A 23,603-nucleotide genomic window follows, 5' to 3' on the forward strand; every position below is an offset into this window, starting at 1 on the left:
ACACACCCCACAAGCTAACAAACCAATATGTACCCAATCAATCTTATCTGTTCTGCACATGTGCACACACACATACACACACTTACAATGCTTATGGGCATACAGTTGATTAGCAGTAACCTAGTTCAATAATATCCACCACATGTAGGTCACTATAATCTAGGACCCGGGTGGTGTTAATGTGAGTGTGTGTCTGTCTGTGTGTGTGTGTGGTCATTATTATAGGGTTGCAGTAAACCTGCTGGATGGCAAAAAGCAGCAGGTCTACCAGGCCTCTAGCTGGGGCTCAGTTTATAGAGGTCAAACGTCATCTGTAGTAACACATCGGAAACCTTTATACTGTATATTTACACTCAGATCCATGTAATTATCACATACAATACTAAATCATCATGTTATAGAAAATCATGTTCATATGCTGGTTGCTGGTTGAGACAGTGAGATCAAAACCTCCATCTCTGCCATGACAAAGCAACAGTAACATGCAAGATAGATAGATAGATGGCTAGATGGACAGGGTATCTTGTGTCAATTTTATACCATTCTTCTTTGAAAAGAATGAACCAGCTCTTCAGAACAGGTGTGCAGACGGCCCAACGAGATCCAGTTGTCTGATCTGACAACACCTCACACCACAGACACTTACAATTCACACTGAGTAAACTTCAACATAGCCAAGTGTGGTTTTTGCCAGATGGCCGGTACACGATGTTTACGGATCAAAAAACACCATTAGTTTATTTGAAGCTGTGGGCCAGCTGGATGTTGATTCCTGTTGGCAACAAGATGTTAAAAGAACGAGAGAAATTTGATGTTGGGGACAGGGGAACTGGGTTTAAGTCGTGGATAAATAATGAATAAGCCCTGGCAGGCCTCGGTTGGCCGTGTAGCTAGAACACGAGCTACTACAGGATGTGGTGCTCAGTGGATGACAGTTTCACAAAGTTCAGCTCAGGATTTTTTCAAAATGATGTTATTTATTTTTAGACACAATAGTCACAAGGTGTTCCTCTTTCTCGACATTTCCTCCGTGTCTACCTGTTTGAAGGGTAGATTGTCCACATCTTCTGCTGTATGCCAAGCTGGCCTCAGCTCACTGAGACAGCAGCACTCCATTAAGAAGTGAAAAAAAAAGAAAAGAAAGAAAAAGACTTGATGAATTGGTGAACTTCATACTCCCCTCATGGCAGCAAGCACCAGTTGAGAAACATAGCAAAAGATGAAAGGACAATTTGTACCCAAACCTAGGCGTGCTTAGAAATATGAGCTAGTATAATGAGATTGCCTAAAATGATCTCCCTGAGGAGGATAAAGATGAAGAACTTCTCTCCTATTGAAATCTATCAGACCAAAGAGGATTACCACCCCAAAACTGCTTTTTGTTGGGATGAGTTTTTTTTTTTTTTTGTCAAAACTGTCAAGCAATTAAAAAATGTAATCTTGATTAATCACATGAATTTATGTAGTTAATCATGATTAATTGCACATTTATTGAATATTTTAATCTCTTGAAATGTTCCCCCAGTGAACGATTTTTAAGTGCAGTAAGGTTATATTTAGAAAAGTGGACAGGAGAAGCTTCATACAAATGTACTAATCAAGTTGAGGTAACTGGAACATTAATTAAAAATATCTTCAGTTCAGTTCAGTTCACTCACACAGTATGGCTGTGCAATACTGAACACAGAAAACACTAAATTGGATTTTGATTGTAAAACAGATAGCACAAATAAGAAAGGTAGTCTCATACCACTACTTCTTTCCATTGAATCGATTGCAGTCTTTTCCATATTACCAGGGCTAATGCTGTTGCCATTAATTGTGAGCTTGGCTTGCGTGTAATATTATAGGCTATATGCACTCTGATGATAACTAAACTCTGTCTGATAATAACTGTACAAAGCCATAGTTTTATTGATTCAATTCAATTTAATTAAAGTTATCTCCAGGCACTTAATTTAAAGAGATCCAACATTCCCACATGAGGAAGCACTTACAGTAGGGACAGCAGCAAAGAAAACCTCCCATTTAATGGGAAGAAACCTCGTGCAGGACTGGGCTCTAGCTGGGCATCCATCTGCCATGATTGCTTGGGCTGATCTTAGAAGGCCATCTGGAAATGTTTGAAATGGAAGTTCCCATTCAAGAGGCGTTTCACCATCATTGACCAATTCAAAGAATATACTGTACAGTGACTAGAGTGGTGTGAAGCAGTATTCTGCCCTTTCCCTACCTCTGATTAGCTCTGACCCTAATATTTTTTTTTACTCTAATTCCTAACCTGCATTAACAGCATTATTATTTTTAATGTTGTTAAAGTACGATGCTTTAATGTGTTATCAAGCTACCTTTGACAAGCCCTGATTAAAAGACACATTTAATCAAAGGAAGGGTTAAAACAATGTGTGGGGCGAAGGCTATTCCCAAGGGTTGATTTATAAAGGTATATCCATAAATAGTGATGCACTCACAGTCACACCCAGTCCCTCCAACAAAGACACTTCAAACAGTGTGATCTCATAGGTTTACCACAGCTATAGACTCAATAATACAATACAATAACGGTTATTATTATTCATTAATTCACACATACAATGCACAGTTCTGTATACAGTCCAGTAATGGGAGTTGCAGCCATCCTGCCATAAGGGGAAATTAGAGATAAATCAATCAAACACACAGACATCACAGCACAGCACAGGACCAACCACTGCTAGGAATTAAGTCCAGGAACTTGTTGCTGTACTAATGACCAAGATACTGTTTTGCTCTCTTTCTCCACTCTCCAATGCATACCACAGGGGACATATGAGAACACAAAACACATGCACTGTCCCACTCACAAACACAGCTTGCAGCACAGAAATAATCTACCTTTACTCCTCTCGGTTTTGAGAAAAAAAACAATAATGACAAAATCAATGAGCGTTCTCTGAGGCACATGGTGTACACACACAGAATGGGCAAATGCAATACCATCATCATGTTCAGGGCATCTTAGCCTGGGTTTCTCATGTGATGAGAATACTTCCACCACCTGAATTTAGCTTATCGACTGGGAAGGCAGCATTTAAAACCCTCATACAGCAACCCCTTTTTAATTAGCCAACTGGAAACTGCCATCGATGGTAACTCACCTCCTCACTGGGTGTCAATGAAAGTGTTTCCTCTCTGATCTCACCTTGTTTACCTCAATCACGGTTTTGCTGAAACCAAACGCCCGCCACACTTGGCTCTATTTGTTTATCCTGATGGTGCTCCAGCCTGCTTGACTGTCAGATTGTCTCTCTGACCTACATGTTACCATTTGGAGGGATTTCCACTTTGTAGCACAGACATGCACCGAAAAAAAGAATTTGCAAATGCACTAACATGTGCACCCACGCATACTTAAAGGAACAGCGCACAAGCATTATGTAACTAAATTCACCTCCATTAATATAATGCATGCATACCTGCACATGCATACATCCAGAACTGAATGCTAGAAACCTGTAACAGGCTTAAAATATCTCTCTAATCAGTTAATGAGGCTCAAACATGTTAGCAAGAAATATCACTGCACAAATACAGTACATATGATGCGGTGTGTGGATAGAGATTAATCAGATTATAGGCAGATTGTCACAGGGGCCAGTGCATCTGGCACTAAGCTTGGCCTGCAGGCATGCTCTGATCTCACAGTAGAAAATGCATAAACAGCTTTTGTTTGAAACCTGCCAGCTTTGTAATCAAAGTAGAGAGGAGAAATCTTCTGCATGAGTGTGCCCTCTTATTTAGTTCTTTTTGAAGGACCAAAATAAGAGATGATGCAAGAAACACTTGCGTAATAGCTTTGTTTGTTGTGAGATTGGATTCAGGCTTCTTGTTGGCAAATAACTAATCAGGAAATAAGTCTGTATAAATTTATTATTCTACTCTCAAACATGGCAAAAATAGTACTTAATAATAAGACCAGGATACAGGGGCACTGCCAAAAACAGCCACTGCAAATGCCATTTTGTGCTAGATAAATGTGTGAGGATATTGCATGTGCATTTGGTTTTATTGCAGTTCCACACAATACATGTGCAAGGTGTTGTGTGTGAACCCATGCCATAAAGAATTCAGGTTCTCCTGAAGGTGAAACACGGGGCCTGCATGCTGTCCACTGAGTGCACAAGCCATGAATATCCTGTCAACAAACAAGCCTGAGCGGAGAGCAAACATCGGGTTTCCAGCTGTGTGTGCTGCATGCTGTATATGTGAACATGCTGGCTGATTGTTGGCCGCAGCCCAAAGGATCCCCTCCTCGACAATGTGACTGAGCCGAGGGTATACAGCGCTGAGCTGAGGGGTCTTAATTGGCGGGCTCCCATGCTGCTCAGCAGTGGGGCGTTGGAGGCTGAAACTCCTGCGTGTCTCAGAAGTGGCTTTCCCTTATGATTGATTTTAATTATGGCCTTCTCTGCAAATCCTGGCTTTCCTGGGTGGGCAAGCTAACGTGCCTGGTGGAGGCTTAGATGAGAGGGTAAAGCGCAGTAATATGCTGTGAGCAGACACAAACATAATCACATACACACATGCACACACATATATATATATAGGGAAACAACAAGTCATTTGCAGAAAACGCAAACAATTTTTTATCCCCATCCTGCTGTTGAACAGTGGATATGGGAGTTTGACAAAACCAGTCAATTGGTTCCTCCTCTGGAGGAAGCAGATAGGAGAAAATTGGAGAGGAGCGGAGAGACAAGAGGAGAGGTAACACAATGTAATATAGGGAGGATGGTGCTAGGAATGAAAGGAAGGGACCGGCGATGTACATGTAAAAAGCTGTGGAGAAATATGTGTCCTCGACTCAACTAAATCATATAGACATCTGTTGAAAAATGAGTGAAGGAGAGGTAAAATAAGTTCCCCTGGGAATATCATCTGCTCTACATGCGTGACGGAAACCAAACAAAAGTGGGTGCTCACTGTGAGTATAAACAAGTAAGAGGGAGCGAAACATAAATCTGGAGAGGGAAACAGACGCCGGGGTTGCTTGTGAGGTCTAAGAGAGAGCATTAGACACAAGTGTAAAAAAAGAGCACAAATGGCAGCTTCCACATGTGGAAAATGCATAGCCTGGAGCTCACTGACATTTCCACCCACCCAGTGATCAATCTCTTTCTTCTCTCTCTCGCCCGCCCTCCCCACATCGCTCCTCACTATGCCTCTCATCACTCTCTCTTTGCCAAATCATATGAGGGCGATTTCTTTTCAAGTGCCAGATTGTGTGTCATAGACAAAACTGGCATCATGTCTCTTTGTTTTCCATAATGAGGTGGAACAAAGGTTAAGTGTATACATTATGTTTTCTAAAAGCCTTGCATTTGGGTTGTTCGTCAGTCACCAAACCAAGACACCTGGCAGATGTTGGCAACGAGGAGACCGGCTATTCCTCAGCATTAAATAAGCTTTTCCTCACTTGCTAGCTCTTCCCAGTAGCTAATGGGATTTATTTTCTTATTGTGCTTTATGCTTTCTGACAGTGACACATGTTTAAGCCCCCAAATGCTATATCACTGTTAAACCCTAATGCACACTATACACGTGAATATAAACACATGCATGCACATGAAAAAAAAAAAGCACACGTTTTAATAGCATTCAAGCTCAAATGCAAACAAAGGTCTTGTTATCGGATAAAAACAGACGTGCAACATAGGCGCGCCGACACAAACAGAATCAGACGAACACCAGTCTGGAATATGCGGCGAGCCCAGTTGTACACACACACACACACACACACACACACACACACACCTCTTTGTCAGCAGTACCGTCAGAAAGCAGCAGGCGTGCACTCAGAAACATGTCCCTTAGGTTCTGCCTCTTTTGTCTCGGCTGTGATAGCGTGTCTTGTTTCTTGTATCCTGTGATCTCTCCCTCTGTTTCTCCTCACACTTTACAAACACAACATTTATCACTCCCTTTCCGCCCTCCATATGCCAGATTAACCAGCTCTGAATCAGACATAAGTCAGGCATTATGGAGCTGTAGATCGTGCACCATGTCTAACTGTTTTTAGACTAATGGTATCAATAGACTTCCTTAAGATTAAAGGACATTACTCAAAATATAAGTGTTTTTTTGGTGTTGTTTTTTTCCAACCTGCTTGGAAAAGAGAATTCAAGTTCTTGGGTTGTGGCATGCTATCATACTAAATGATGAAGGTTTCTCCTGTTATATTTTAGTCTTACTGTCAATAAAGTATTGTGGAGGCACAGTGTAAAGCACTCCACTTCTTCTGTGGTACGGCTCTTACATAATCAAAACAGTCGTGCCACTGTGAAGGAAGGAATCACTGGGGTTCACAGACCCTTTGTTTTATAATCAAATAATTCCCATTTAACTTGACATCACTGATCCCTTCAGCAGGTTTCCTTGCGGTGCTGGTACAATCCAACCCGACCCCGTTGCCCCAGTGACTGACAGATTCTTGGGGAAATGAAAATTAAGTGGGTTGCTGCATTTAGTGGTTAGTGATGAGACATTTTTGACTGAATATTGTTCTTAGACATTGAACTGCGGGAACAAGGCCACACAAGTTTTGGTAAGGTGTTACCGAAGTATTCTGCAGAATAGTGCCGACTTGTAGTTCAACAAAACCTGAGAGCTTAAAGGCAAGCTAGTTATACTTTACTTTTACTCCTGCAAGTAGGAACTGGCCCGAGGATGGTGGTACACACAGGCAGCAGGAGAGCAACTGAATATATGCTAATCCTAAAGTATTGATGAAACACTGAAATAAATGCAAATAAATAAGTAATTGAACATAAATCAAGGCTCAATTACTCAATACACCTCTCACCTTCTACTGCATGTGCATTTTTAGGTTTTCAAATGTGCCCCAAAAATGATTCATATGGTTACAAATGCATCATTTGCTGGGTCATTATTGAGGTTTTGGATGACACCCTTGAACTAGGATTTGTTCCTGTTCTATCCTGCTGCTGAGATAGATCTTGTAGTAAATGGTTAGTGAAAAATAAATAAATAAATAATCATAAAAATGTTTGCAGCGATTCCATTTAAGTGCAAAAAAAAAAAGATGTAAATACACCACAGTCAATCAAATATTACATTAATGAATTCCACAGCTAATGATAATGGGGAAAGTTCATTACCATAATTTAAATATGAATATTCTCTAAAATGACAATTAATTTGCACCACCACCATGATCATTATTTCCATTATTGTCTTCATCACCGCTATTGCCATTATCATCACTATGGCCATTATCGCTCGTCCTCAATTTTCCATACACAGGGTTAAAGTCTTGATAATAACTACAGTTTCAAACTGCCAGAGAGCCTGCAGAGAATGGAGATGAGTGTGAGGAGTAGGTCTATCATATGTCCTTGGGGAAATAGTGCAATGGCTCCATTATTCTCAAGTCTTGTTTTTTTTTTTTTTGGGGTGGGGGGCGGGGGGTCTCTCAAAAACCTCCAGAAGTAGCTTTTGATAAATGAATGGCAAGATGTTTCATGGGAGAAAACTGTAGGAACTCCTGGAACTTCTTTGTTGCATCTTCAACTTTTCATCACTCAAAGTCTGCCTTTGTGTAATACCACTGTGACATAATTCTGGAAAGCTCCGCTCTGCTAACGGTTTTCTCATACCGAGTCTCTTCAGAACGTGTCGAAGAAACAACACAGATATGGTGCAACGGGCCGTAACTGTTTCTGAAAGTCTAGGACAAAGAGCAAAGAGAGACAACCTGGGGGAAAGCACTCTGCTCACTCAGAAAGAAACAGAAAAGCAGAGTTAAAAAGAAAAACGCAGCTGGTGCATATGTGTCCTAACTCAGACCTCTGAAACACTTCTAAAAAAAAAAACAAAAAAAAAAAAAAAGGAATTTAGTTCGTGACCAAAAAACACACTTCACCATTAAAAGTTCAAGCTGCAGTAGAAAGGTAAAGCTTGAATACATGCAAAGTCATTAGAAGAAGAGAGAAGCAGAGGAAACCATAAAGAAGCAGATTTACTCAAAGTATTAGGTAAACACATTTAAAAGTTTTCAGGAATAAGGTGTCTTGGTTGATTACCCAAAAGCTATTCTCTGAGGAGGCAAAAATTTCCCTGAGTCCTGTCCATGACAGATTTACATTTTTTTAAAGCAGCTTAGTTTCGAACAATTGAGACATCAAAATAAGAGAGAGAGAAGAGCGGCAAAGACGAGACGAATTATGAACTGAGTAAGAGTAGAAGTGAGACGAGCATGAAGCACAGAGCACAGCAGGAGTCTGGAGGGCCAATTTGGAAATACTGACAGCAAAGCTAGGAATGCTGTTGTACAAACACAACACATATAGTTGGTGGACAAGTAATCGCATATCATAAAAGAACCTCAGGAGCAAATTCACTGAGACAGCACAGCATGGGGGATATACATATATTCTGCATATATTCATATATTCTGACTCAGCTGCTTGAGGTAAGATTTTGTTTTTTGTCATATTTTCTAAAAACGGTTGCTTTTATGACCAGTTATGAGCACAACACGTAAAGGCCAATAAAGCAAAGAGAGCCCAAAGGAACCATTTGCATCGGGAGTGTTGATGGATGAAAAAAACAGTGTTGGGGAAGTTACTCAAAAAATGTAATATAGCCTATTACACATTACTCATTTCTTTTATTTTAAAGTAATGCATTACCTAATTACTCCTTGTGGAAAGTAATTCCACTACTAGTTGTATTACTTTTGCGTTACTCCTTAGCAACGCCGGTGATGTGTCAAAATAATAAATCAACAGATAAAATAATATGAGTCATGACCATCATAACACCATGTTGTACAAATAATAACTGCCTCAAAATCATACAGTATATTGGCAACCTGTTTCTCCTCTGAGTCATCACCAGACTGACCCGGCTGAAGAGCCTCTACATTAGTGCACTAGATGGTGTTTCCATCCCAACATAACAGCAGTCCAGATAGCTCACCAAAGTTCTACTGTCTATTGACAGCTGTCTGTTCACTATTATCGGTACTTTGCTGAGTTTATTTCTGAAAGACGGAGATTGACAAGCAACACGCAAGCTTTGGCTGCTTGGTTGGGGTCTGCACTAAGCCTGGGTATCACTGCAGGTCTGTAGGTGTTATTCTATTTGCTTCGTGTTAGCATGAGAGGTCAGGCAGTTGTGCTGCAAGCATGCATGAAACACACCTTTGATTATTATTTTTTGTTTGTATTTACATAACAATTGAATAACTAATGTAACACAAGTAACACCACATGTCTTTGTTTAGTAATTGTAATGTGATTACTGACTGTAGACACTGTAACACGTTACATTACTGTGTTACATGTAAATGTAATGTGATTACAGTAATGCGTTACATTGTAATGCATTACACCCAACACTGGAAAAAACCCTTTCCTTTCCTTGCCTGACACCAGCCATTCTATACTGCTGAACCCTTCCCACAATGGTTCCGATCTACAAAGAATGGACTATGCCCACTCATGGCACTGTGAATTCTGTTGCATTTCTGTTCTCTATTTGCTCCGTTTTACGTTCCTATTCACAAAAGCTTTTGTGTTAATGATATGACGGTGCAAACACGCCCATAAAGTTTTGCAATTTGCTCTTGTTTTGCATCTTGACTGAGCAGATCTTTTTCTATGTCAGGCTTTTCTCTACATTTCAGCACACAGATTGGTCCATAATGAAAACTGCAGAGGGCACAAAAGCATCAAGTTGCACGTCTTTAATTGACAGAAGTACACACACACACAGCTCTCCACCATCACAAATAAACTCTCATGTATTTTGCTTCTTTTACTTCTCTTGTAGTAAATGTAGTAATACAGTTATTAATGTGACTCATGCAGTTCTAAAATGTCAAGATTAAGCATCCAATCTGGGGTCAGCCCTATGTTCCCACAGCCCTATGTCCCCCCATTTCTAAGAAATGTTCCTCCCATCAAAATTAAGCCCTATGTTTCCTTAGGCCTATATATCCACATCAAAGGTATGGCCATTCATCCCTAATGCAGCATCATACAGCAGCTGAAATGATAAGTATAAGTGTGTCTCCAAACTGTGGAAGAGGCTGTGTGCATTTATACACATGGCACAACAGCAATAACTTTATGAATACCAGATCAGTCAGGATCTAACAGCAATTAATGTTGTGTGTTTTGTTGTGTGTTCCAGGTTTATATGGTGAATTTTTGCAATAAAGCAGCCCTTTACTATATGGATGAATCCTGAGCTCCATCAGTGCTGTTATTTTTATTTTTAAATCCGAGATAAGCCCACAACCTCACTTGATCCCCCCCATGTCTGACTGTAGATTGCATCCTTAATATCATTTGGTATCAATTTAATATCATCTAATGCCACACAAGCATAAAGTTTTGCAGAGAGAGAGAGGAGTGAGTGTATATGGAGGTAACCCAACTATCTGAAGACACTAATAACCACGGTTCAAAGTAAGCTTTTGTAGTGAATGTTCAAATTTTACCAGCCACTCAATTGATTACCATTGTTATTTTTTGGCTGGTGGCTGGTGCTAATCGTGTGCCCTGCTATTGACATCACTCTAATTGCATGTGGCAGGTAGCCCCGGTCTTTGTGAATTGGACTTTTTTGCAACAAGGCTTACTTACAAAAAAGGGGCCAATTTTGTGCCGAATGTATGAATATTACCTCATTTACATACATGCAAATGGAACAGGCGCACCATGACACTTTTTGCTTGGCAGCACAGTTTTGGGGTGTTTTGTGAATTACACGCCACCTTTTGTCTCATTTGCACAGGTTTAGTGGCTGAAAAAACTGCACAATCCTTTTGTGGAATTGGCCCAATGCCTCCATGCCACCATGAGTGACATGTTACAGTAATTCAGGGGAAGTCGGGGAGCTGAATGGCATCACCTGAATGTTACGTTGTCAAAATAATGAGATTTGCATGCTATACTGTTTGCAAGTCTTTGACAGGCACCAACACTTTCCTCTCAGTGTGTAGAGTCAGTGAATAGCATACCTATCCCTATGTTGTCACTTTGGCAGAAGTCGTTAGTGAATGTTGGCCTCAGTCTGAATCTGAATAAAAATAGAAGGGATTTGTGTCTAAGACTTGGACGAGTGCAGCTACTGTGAGTCAATCCTAACAGAAAAAAAGGTATTATAGAGTGACAGTGAGAGGTTATTTGGTTTTTACTGAATCAGAACCCTATTCTGTGCTATAAGATGCCTTGAGAATATTACAATTAAAGTGATGAAAAGAAAATGGTATTGAGAACTATTCTAATGAGATTTCTGTTTGTATTCATTATGCAGAGAGCATAGTGGAGAGTTTAAAACACATGGAAATAATCACCTCATTCCTGAACATAGCTTTAGACTTGACTTTGACATGATCTGCTTGAGCGTATGTGTGCCTGATATGGTTTATCCATTATGTTGAAATCCTGAAAATGACATGTACTCCTCCTCCCAAATAAAAAAATGACACAAGATGTTTCCTACTTCACTGTAAAGATCATTCTCAATGTGTGTGTGCCAGCAGATGAATGTGAAAACAGCCTTCTAGTGTGGAGTGTGTCCTCTAGCCCTTTTTGGTGTATTCTGTCACAGCTGATTGGATAACCATAGAGGTTTCTAATCCTTTTAACCCTGGTACAGTGGGCTTCTCACATACTCACTCACGGTCAGTGCTAAACACACACACAAACATGAGAAAACGGACACACATCCAAACACACCGAGCATACCAATGCACACGTATAAACACCGAAACTCTCCATTCTTCTCCTCATCCCAAACATCACATCACACAACACCATCTTCTCCTCTATATGATTTATTTTTTCTAGTCTTTGTTGCAGGGATACTACTGAATGTAAATGCCCTCATTAAATAAAACAGACATTATTTTTGAGCAATGGCTTATAAGAATCTGAACTGAGCTGTGGTTAAATAGCTTGAGCGGTTTCCTTCCTTTGTTTCCTCTCTCTTTGAAGACACAAAGGAAGGCTGTTACTGCCATCTCTCCAAGGGACTGTGTATTTGTACTTGGCCACCTGTTCCTAGTCTTTGGGTACAATGTTTACTTCAGGCATACCACATTGCATTAAGTCCTCCAGTGCTGTGTAACAAAGCAATGAGATGCAAATGTCTGCAAAGTCCCGAATTTTAGGGGCTGCAATAATTAAGGAAATTGAAAAGTTAACAGAACTTAAATTAACTTTCCAAGCACATAGATGCTTATTTTACTCTTAAAAAACAGTATGAATCTGCAAAGCAAAAACAACACAGAGCAGTGACTTCATACTAGATTTAATTTCAGCAGAATTTTACAAAACAGCAAAAATACCAAAAATCTAAACAAAAAAACAACCACACACCCTGAAGGTTATCAACCACCACTTCATTTTAAAGATTTGATTTTCTCCTCTTTCACTGATGTGCTGGCAAATGTCACCCCTTGGCCTTAGGTGTTGAGAGCGCTTTCCCACAGACACCTTTTTTAAATGCGAGAGCACCACACTGCTACAGATAATTAAGTTTAACTTGTGAACATCAGGTAATAATGAATGAGTCAGGCAGGCTGTGTACTACTGGGTCAGACCGAGTTCTCTATGAGCCCATAGGTGTCAGCTGACAATAAGGCTTTGTAAAGGGTCAGTATTGCGGGGTTTTTTTTTAAGTAAAGGAAGGTTATGAATGGGGAGGCTTTCAGTAATCAATACCTGGACTACTCACTAGGGAGCCTGATTTAATTGGAAGTAATCGTACACCATGTCTAGATACAAGTGAGATTTTAGTAATTGAAAACAATGTTACTCCATTGGGTCGAGGATTAAATTGAATTGAATGGGTATAACTAATGGCTACAGACAAGCAACACTGATTTTGTTTTCCTCTTTTTTTTCATTTGTCAGTGCACATGCTGAAAAGATCAATCTAACAAGCCTGTGCTGTGTGAACTGAAAAAGTATTCCAAACTTTTTTTCCTTTCTTTTTTTTTTTTTTTTTACACCTGACACATTTATGCTGTATAAGTCAGAGGGGAACACAGAGCAAGTAGGCCATGGATTCATCTCCATTTCCTGAAATGCCAAATGCTCAAGAGAGAGACACTAATTCATCTCTTGCACCTTTACTGCTTCGTATCTCTGGTTCTTTTGGAGTGGGAAGTAAAACTCAATAGGATACTGCAGACAAAACATGTTTCTATTAAAGCTTACATCATGTCTAGAAAACACATTCAAACTGTGTTCCCCTTGCTTGCTAACATCTTACAAAGTCATTTGCAGTGATGGAATTAATCCAATTTATCCTCCAACATCATCATATTTCATGTTTCCTTTGCCTTCTTTTCCGTCTCTTTCAATCTTTCGCAATCTTCAAAAACGTCCGCTATAAATTTCACAGTCCAACTAATCGTGTGTTCAAGTGTTTGCTGTTCTGGTTTCACTTAATTTACACTAAATGCATAAATAAATAGAAACATAAATAAATAATACACACATGCCTGTACCAAGATGTAGAATTATACAATTCAAAGACCACTCAGCTATTTAATGCTTAATTTGAATAGAATCAACATATTCTGCATTAAAGATGACAACAAACCACTTGAATAGATCTTCCTGGTGATAATAAAAATGTCACTATGCATTATCCTTAGAAAAAAAAAACCTTGGTGATGAATAGCAATGGGAGAGTTTTTCTGCAAGTAAATCTTCTGATAAATAACACTGCCTACATTCAACATATAGGAACAAACAATGACATGACATTACAGTGAATAACAATGACAGTTGTCAAATAAAGAGGTTCATTGTCACAAAATGCTATTGCTTATCATAACAGTGCAGAATGTGTACACTACACCTACTACCACTATTCTTCTGCTACAAATGAACTTTGTATGCGACTGTGACAAAGTGTAGCTCACTTAGCATTGTGGGTGGTGACATATGGTATATGGTACATAACTTTGACTGTAATGTTGCTTTAGGAGGTCACTGCAGTGTACCATATTGAAAGTGGTCAAACTGCTGATAAGCCTATATTCTGGCATTTTGACGCTTGCCTTGTTATGAAAAAATAGCACACTGTAATTCTTTGACAGCTCCTTTGTTATTCAGTGCAGACTATTCTTCATGGTCTGACAAATAATGATGTATGAGGAACGTTAACAGGGGGTTTTCCATTCTGTACCTTTATTGTGTTGATGACTCTGATTATTGGCACTTGACTTCTACACTGAAACGGGGCTCAGCTTGGCAGGTGATGCTATTGAATGACGGCGTTCACGTTACTGTTAAGCAATTAGGTCGGGGGACTGTAACCCACTAAATATAATGGATGTCTCATGACAGTGTGTCATCAGTCTGTGCAAAGCAAACGCAATAAGAGCAGCATCTGTGTTTGAGAGCTGACCATGCAGGGTAATTAATACATGAAGGTAAGTGATCACTGCTGGTACAACAGTGTGCCTGCAGGCTTTCACCAGGCTTGCTTGTGTACTGTAGGTTTGTTGTCGGTCAATTATTTTGCATATTCATGGAAAAAAAACATCTTTTTTTCCAAGTATCCAAGAGTACATTTAATGTTAAAAGCATTTGTTTATTTATTGGAAAGCAAATGAATATTTCTTAAAATGTCAATTAAAAGTCATTGCAATTAGACACTTAATAGAATAAAGCAATAATTAATAAGTGACTTATAATTCATGACTCACCAACTCCATTTAAAGCTAAATGTAGAATGATGAACAATAAACAACTAAACTGTCAATGAATGTGCAAATGTGCTACATATGTGCTGCTCTCTAGTGGCCCAAGGGGCAGACAATGATAAGACAATCAAGACAACTCAACACTATAATGTTGAAGTCATGATTCATGATTCAAACTGTGAAAACTTACCTCACATCACATACAGCATTTCAAAATACTAAAGGAGATGTCATATAACTTTGAATGATATGGCACCAAGAGTTAACTGTGCCATCACACACATTCATAGAGCTCTTATTATCCTGTCATATGGCATTTTTTCCTGTTTTGCTTGTAAAGTAGGTGCAATTTGTTGTCTAGGTCATTCACAGTGAAAACTATCATCCAAACCAATCCATCATTGCTAAACATAATACTTTGCTTCACTGGTGACAGTAAAGAAAAGTATATGCCATCTAGATGTACAGCAAGTGTCACTGGGTCAGTAAGCAGATTTTTTTGCTGATCTTGGTAGAGATGGGAGGTAAACAATGAGTGTGCTAATCCAGGACTATACTTACTGAAGGCCTCTAATCTGCGTCAAAGCCATGTGGATTTGCAGCTGCAGGGACGGGAGTCATCACAGCTCAAACCCACATGCTGCAGCTTTAATTTGAATTCATCCTGACTGACTGATAGATTGAAATGTGTTTAACCTGCTTTCAGAGTTGCAGCTGACCTGACTTCAGATTGGGCACATTCATTTTATTCATATGCCCTTTCAGGGCTGACACAGGGCTCCTTGTGGATTAAAAATTTGAATTCAAATTCCTGCTTTGTTCTCTTCAGTTCTACATAACATCTAAATTTCTGCAAAACGGCTGGTTAATAGCAGTCAAGATTGAACCTTCCAGTAAAGAGCTGTGCTGATTTTGTAATTAATCATGATGCAACACAAGTAATGGCGCTGAACCTCTGAAAGATGAAAGCTTCATTACAGTGATAAAGCTTGAGTGAAGAGTAGAACATATTTGCACAGTACAGTAAGAAAGACATACCCAAAGTGTTGCTATATTCTACACAGCAGTGCATTAAGTTATAAGTTATAATTACTTGAAATATGCTCTTTGCCCTCTTTATCATTTTTAATACTACATCTTTAGCCTGTTCAATAGAATGTTTGATAGTTTCACTTGAATACATTAAATGCACTGTGCTCCCTCCCTGGCTCATAGATAGCCAATCATATCCCTTGATAATGGCGTGTGCTATGAGTGACATTCAAACACCCAACCATTGCTATGTGACACAACAACTGAAACAACGTGAAAACAGTGTGGAGACAGTGCAGATAATTCAAAAATTACCAAAAATGATTGGTTGAATGGTTATCGACTGAAACATTTTATTTTGATAAATATTTCAAACATATCGCCCAGCCCTACTATTACTATATCTCTGTAATACTGATGTTTTAATGTTCTGATAGCAATGAGAATACTCTTCCACTCTACTTCCACTGGCTTCGTCCATAGGTAGCCAGAGGCTGTGAGAAATTGCTGAGTAGTTTAAACATGCACTTAAGAGACAGTCTGGTCTGCCCAACAAAAGCCTAGGTAAAGAGGGAAATGGAGTGGAATTGCTTTTAGGGGGAAGCATTGCTTTAATATTCAGTTGTATCAAAAAAGGCTCCTCTTATTGAGTTATTCACACAAAAAAACACGTTGAAAGCACATAATGAAGAGCTGAGAGAGTCCTGGTATGTTTTCAGAGGATGAGCTACCAAACATCAAACTACAGGCTGAAAGCATATCTGGTTGGGGGCCTTTGAAAGAAGCTCAGACAGCCCACTGAACTGGACTGGACTGTGAGTTTTCAGATGAGAGTCTGAACTCTGTTCATCTGCCGTGTCAAAAGACTTGGCTCTGTCTCTGCAGGCCGTTTATTCAGATCCTACTGACCAAGATGAAAGCCTCTGGAACTTCTGATGACTTCAAGCTGTTCCAGAAGACTTCGTAAAACTTTGCTGACTTGGCAAAATATCAACCGAAACCAATGTCCCCGTGCCCCTGAAGCTTTCCCCTCACCTCTGCTCTGTCCCATCGCCAAAATGGGGACAAGACGATAATGACCCAACTGGCAGCCACTCAGCTCCCCCACTGTAGCATCATGAGTGGAAATGAAATTGATTTGAAAATCCTACGTCGGCCCAGGCTGGAACAGAAGGGATTATGTGCTGATTGTACTAATACTGTGTCCCTGCCCTCCCCCTCCCTCCCACCCTATTTCTCCCCATCATCCGCCTCGCTCATCCCTCTATTTGTGTAACTCTTCCTTGGTAAGTGCTCTTTGGCCGTCAGTCTTTCCTTCTTTTTTCTGTTCAGTCCTCAGTTCCTCTTTTTTCCCCCCTTTTCTCTCGTCTGACTTCATGTTCATGCTGTGAAACAGGTTAAGACAGCACAGCTGGACACTTCAGTGCTGGCACAGAGGGGAAAAAAAGAGAGGGGGAGATTTGGGGGAGGGAGATGAAGAGATAGAGGGACTGAGATATGCCTAGGGAGGCTCCAAACTGTAAAAAAAAAAAGAAAAAAAAAAAAAGCCAGCACTCAGATCTGATGAGCTGTAGAGACCCCCTGGGGAATGGACATCCCAAATTATGTTGCACTGTTGCCTTCTGTGTGGAAATCCAGAAATTGATCTGTTTTCCCTCCATTTTCCTCAGTCCACTCGGACCTGATTTGTATTGTCCACAGTATCAATTTACCAAAGCTTTGTAGTGTCTGTGAAAATGAATACCTGCACTGCACTTCCGCCATAATTTAACGTGACAGCAGGAAATGTTGATTACAGATCTGTTCTATGTAAAAGTGGTGGAAATAAACATCATGCGTGCATGGATGTGGCCATGTTTTCATATCGACTTTAATGATTTATGACAGTGTTTTCTATTAGTGTCAACCTCGACATCTTTGCTTACGCTAAATAAGGGCCACAACACTTGCTGTATTGGATCTGAACGTTGGCATTAGACCACTGCACATTTGTCCAACATAATTTGGGATGCTGGGCTGAGCAGATGGACTAAATTGTTTTCCGAAAGTTCTTATTTTCTAAGTGAATGACAAATCTAATACATTTACAATTTCAAAATAGAAGATTCAAAGCCAGAAGAGACAACTGGCTATAATAATGGAAAGGGCACAATATGAATCCTGCAATGCCATTATAGCAGTTTCTAATCTGTTTTTATGAATTTATTTAAAAAGATGCTTTTACATGCTATATCCTGCCATCATCACTGTAACCATGATTGGAAATGTCTGTAAATTTGAGATGTTTTTATCATTACTAATAACATCATGACACTGGTTTATACAGCTTGATAAAAGAGTGATAATCAAGTTAAAATAAGTATACTTTGTTTTGATTTTATAGCCTCTCAACATTGGTTCTAATATATTTCATTTTTTATTGCAATCTTCACAAACTGGCTTGCATGTGTTGCTGGATTGATAAACTGTATTAATTACTCTATTACAGAAAAGAAAGTCTTCATTCCTATGTTGGAAAAATGCTGTTCTTTGGTGTGTGGCTAATGCACACACAGCACTCAAAGATGCATCAGCTATCAGAGTTCAATAGTTGAAGTTTTAATAATGCAAAAGAAAATAAAACAATTCACAAAGGCAGCGCGAATTGTATTAGAACTCAAATTAGGCTATCATCATGTCTGAGCCTCTAGCAGAATTCACATACATAATATCTGGCTGACTCAAATTAAAGGCAGAGTTCTGGGGTAAATTTTGACAAAGATCCTCTGGGGCAAAGAACAAGTGCAGAATCATCTTCCCTGAAAGTAACAAGGCAGGCAGAGTGTATTGTCAAATCATAGATAATTGACCCAGAGGAGAGCAATCACACAGGCTGTGTCATTAATGCTTTTATAAGCAATTGTCAATTATCAGAGCTTTGTCTGACATTGCAACCTTCCCCTTAAGGCCACTGCTTAGTGAGAGAATCAAAAAAGCAATTAAAAAGTAAACTATTGTGACACAGAAATGACTAGGAGGAATGTGGGGGGGTGGGGTGCAACTTTCTTTTTCTATCTCCTCAGATTCATATTGTGACTCACCGAGGATGCCAGGGGATTGGTTTCATTTGTTGGCATCATACTCGTAAAATTTTAAAATAAAATAAAAAATAAAAAAAAAACAAAAGAGGCTAAGTCACCATGGAAGGGGGTTCTGACAAATTGTGTTTTTCAATGACCTAAATCTTATAGGTCTGAAACCCAACTGCTGGGATACAGGCTTAGATTTATCATGCTGGGGACTTGTGGTCATGCCTTTAAAGGGGGCAAATGTTACTTCAAGCAGACACAAATTATCAGAAAGCCCCCCCACCCCGCCCTTAAGTGCAAGAAGACAGCTTGAGGACAAATGTAAAACCCAGACAGTCTGTAATCTTTGAACTAAGCAAAGAACCACCAGATCATTAAAATATTAGAAGACCCATGGACTCGACATGCTGACTTGGTTAGTTCAGAGAAAATAATGTTACTAATGACCATATAGGAATCCCAGCAACCTATATTACAACCCAGTGTACACAAGATGAGCTGTAATTAACTTCCCGCTGCAAATGATGGTGTGAAAATGTTTATCTAAGCCAGTCGAACATACTGGCCGCCTTCAAGCGAGTAATCTCTTCCAGATTAACCCTTTGATGACCGGTTTAGGCAAAGGAGTTCAAAGGTTAAGTGTATAGCTAAATCTTTACAACTGAAGCTGACTTAAAGGAAAACAGACTAACACTGAATTTCAGTCTAGTGTGATAGTACACACGCTAGTAAAAGATCTGTTTAGATGCCCCGCTGTTCCCTATAGGCACAAACAGTTGGTGTCAATATTTGGTTTATGCTGACTTTTGATAGAGTCGGAGAGAGAATGAGATTCCTGCTAGCACAGCACTGTGTCACAATATGAAGTATTGTGTCTCTGTATGTAATGAATAACGTACCCTTTAAACGTGCTTTTAAAATGTACCACACCAATATTAAGTAAAGCATTAAATATTCTCATAGCATCAATTACTTTAGAGCCATTGTAAAGATTAAATATAGATCTTTGACAACAGTTTTCACAGTGAGCCAACATAGTGCTGCATATCTGAGCATTTTAAGCTTGAAGAGGGACTTTGTTTGCTTATTTATTCAGCATGACACAGTTTTGAGCCCCTGGTAAAAATAAATGTCCTTTTCTTATTTCAGTGGCGTGGCCTGCTGCTGTGTGTTCTGTCACAGTGGTTGTTTGGCCACATACTGTTTCTCTACTCTAGCGTCTTTCTTCTTCTTGTGCCATGAATGTCACGACTGCAGCCACAGGCTCCACTAAAGGAGCATAGGCTATATTACGCCCCCAGGTCACCAATATCCCCTCAGCCTTCACAAAAACCCAGCTTATGGAATCAGATACACTGTGTTGCTCGACAAATTACTAGCCGACGGCCTCCCACCCCTGCTCAAAGTTCACACATTTTAGCCCTCTTGTTTTTTTTTCTGCTACGCTTTTTTTCTTCTCCTCCCCCCCTCTCGTATCCAATTTGTCAGGTGGAAACTGGGTGTGAAAAATGGTTGTGTTTTTCAATGGAGCCACAGGGGTCTGAGTTGCAGTTTATCGTTGCATGACTGACCAAAACTATAAGACTGATCACTAATGCCATCAAAATGCATTATAAACACTGAATTAATTGGGACACTTCGTGAGTGATTACTGCAGACAATTATTCAGGGATCATTTATCAGACATAATGGTAAAACAGTGGACTTGGGATGCAAGTGTTTTCTTGGAAAGGAGAATCTAATTTGGCCCTGGCTGAGTGCAAAGCCTGCCATCACCTTTCAAGGAAAACAGACAGGCTGGGTAACTAAACGGCTGAATATAGCAAAGACCTACTCAATTGGATTTGGAAAGTGAAACAAATAGCTGTGACCCTCCTGGTGAGTTCACCAGTAACTCAGTCAATTGACTAATTTGATCAGCAGGTACCTGAATGGATGGCACCTGTACGCAAGAAGGAATCCATTAAAGGGATTTATTTCTGCATGCGTGAATGTTTGTGTGTGAGCGTGTGTGCGTGTGAGGAAATCTGCCTGCGTGTCTATTTGTGTGTCTGTGCCTGACAGACTGTGTTAAAGGTCTAACTATCCTATAGGCCTAATTGCATTCTATATTCTTGCACTCATTAGGCGAGACTGGGGTGGTGGTACTGTAAATACAGCGTGAAAGTGGAGAGAGGACAGAGTGTAGAGCGAGGAAGAGAAAAAAATCAATGTGATTGAGTGTTCTGTGTGCAGCCTATTATACCTCTGGACTTCCCTATATCCAGTTCTGTGGAGGGGGTAGAGGGGGTGGTGGTGGAAGGGAACTGGGGCTTTGTTTACCAAAAAAAGAAGCACAGAATCTAAATCCTCTTGCATTCTATAGCCTGACAAAAACACATGGCTCAAATCACGTGGTCACTGACATCTGCCCAGCAGTAAGCAGTATCACAATACCACAGAGTTTGGCAGCTTGCATTGTCTAGTAAGTGATTAAGTGAGCTATAAGGCTATTACAGACGCAAAAACTGACCCTACCTGACAGACAAAACTGCATTTGGAGACTGAAGCTTAATATTAATAAGGATATAGTTGCGCGTAATAATTAAGCCCCCCACAGCCAGTCGTACATCTAAAGAAGACTGCGCACTTTTTCCTCGCATCATCTCATTCATCTGTATCTACAATACCTTGTCCTTGCCAGTAATGCACACACATCACCTGCGGACAACGTGACGCACTTCGGCTTATCATGAGGTTTTTCACTTAAGTAAAGAGGAGCATCGGTGACCACTGGTCCTCTGTGCGTCATGTGAGCGCAGGCGTTAGAGCTGTCTAGCCACGTAAATCCCCTAAAAACAGGGTGTCATATCACTGCAAAACTATATTATTCAGGTCAGCGTATGAATGAGGAGATCACATTAGTTAATTATAAATTCAATGACGACACGAGCCTTAAACTGATATTATAGACATAGTGTAAGGATTATCATAATGTTGATGAGGTAAAAGTTGGGAACCTAAACATTTTCCCATCTCTGTTTACTTCTCTATAATATGGGGTCAGTAGGTAGGCTATAACTTATCTGCAATGAAATCAAGGCGAAATCGTCTTAAAATGATTGTGCAACATCCAAATCATTACAATAAATAGTCATCTGATGAGCTTTGGGAGCATGCAGCTGCCTGGTGGCTGGGGAAGATGCTGCCTGTGCATCCGAAGGGACACGGGGAGGAGAGGAAAGTTGGAAGATGAGTCTTACCTTATAATCGCTGTGTCGCCCTGGCGAACGGTGATGTTGTCGGTTGCCCGCTGCATATCCACACTCCGGACGGGGAATCCTGTGGGGATAAGACATAGCAGTCTGAAAAAAGAAGCCTGCAACTGCCTCCAACACGATTTACGTCCGACTTGCATTTTGAAGCACAGGAGCGCGCGTTTCGGGAGCTATAGATCCAAGGGTAAAAGGAACGGAGGTAGGAGAGTACTTGTCCAGACTTCTCGAAAAAAAAAAAACCGCGGGATGCCTATAAGTCCAAAACAGCCCGGGATGGATGGGTGATAAGACTTTCCTAAAATACTTTTTAGGGGCGAAAACGTGCAGTGTTGCGCGGGGCCCTCGCACTATAGTCCACTGATGCGTAATGCTCCCCGCGTACAGGACGGCACAGCCAGCAACGGCGATTGAGAGAGGCAGGCTTCTGCTCAGAGTCTGGGAAAATCACCCCCCTCCCCTCCTCTGCCCCCTCTCCCTCGCTCGCTCTCTCTCTCTCTCTCTCTCTCTCTCTCTCTCTCTCTCCCCCTCTCAGATTATCCAGCCGTCTGACTGTGATGCTCCCCTTATTGGTTGTCAGGACAACAGCACCACCTGAGGTCCCTTTCAGTGAGACACAACTGAGCGAGAACTGAGAAATAAGGGAAAAAGGAGGATGTTTTTTAATTTTTTAATTTTTTTTAGCAATAGCATTAATTCTTTCTGTGTATTGACCCAAATGAAGACAACAAGGTAGCTCAGGAGCAAAAATAACACAATTTAAATCCTGAGCAGGTCCATGGGTGATGATCTATACACAACTATGTGCTCTTACAGTACCTCTCTGGAGGTGCAGCCATGCAGAAAGACATTTTCCCAATGGGGATCACTACAATATCACATTATCATTAGTCTTCAAACAAAAGCAACTGTATGCTCACAGGTATCCAGTTATCTTGAGCAGCTACTCCCTTGCATCTTTTAATGCCAAACAGATTTACATTGAACAATGAACCTTCCAGTGTATAAAATTGTAGTTAATTATGATTTAGTGTGAAATATTACATAATGTCAGCTTGCCGTTGGGTTGGGAGTAGTAAAACCTTTCATACAGAACTTTTATAGTCTTTAACTTTTGGTGTGAAAACTGTGATGTTGAAATTCCCATTAGTATTAGTATGTTCACAATGTAATACGCCAAGGACTTTGAACTCAGCATTTTAAAAAAAGAAGCTTTATCTATAATAACTATTTCATTCTATTGTTGTCTAAGTACCATTGCATACACCCTTTTACAGCAAAATTTATTAACTGGAAAAAAAAGAGGAAAAACTGATCCATGAGTGCAAACAATCTGTTGACCGTGAGCAGGGTGACACTTAGCTGTAGTTGAACAAGACGCAATCACCTCTTGTCTAGCCTGCTACCTTCCAATTCAACAGAAATGTGAATGCAAAATGAGCTTTTCATTTCACCACTTGCCAATCAAGCACCAGCTTAATAAGCCATGATCTAATGCTCATTTGGCGATGTGCT

The 23,603-nt window shown here is 40.1% G+C and overlaps 1 protein-coding gene across 1 annotated transcript in view; it reads right to left on the minus strand.

Moving 5' to 3' along the window:
* lsamp (limbic system associated membrane protein) overlaps positions 1-22,231 on the minus strand; it is a 193,720-nt gene extending 171,489 nt beyond the window's left edge. The window contains exon 1 of the mRNA XM_053321405.1: positions 22,077-22,231. Coding sequence (XP_053177380.1) covers positions 22,077-22,231 — 155 coding nt within the window. The remainder of the gene's footprint in view (positions 1-22,076) is intronic.
* Between the last annotated feature and the right edge of the window lie 1,372 nt (positions 22,232-23,603).

Source organism: Scomber japonicus, chromosome 6 (assembly GCF_027409825.1).
Source record: "Scomber japonicus isolate fScoJap1 chromosome 6, fScoJap1.pri, whole genome shotgun sequence".
NCBI lineage: Eukaryota > Metazoa > Chordata > Actinopteri > Scombriformes > Scombridae > Scomber > Scomber japonicus.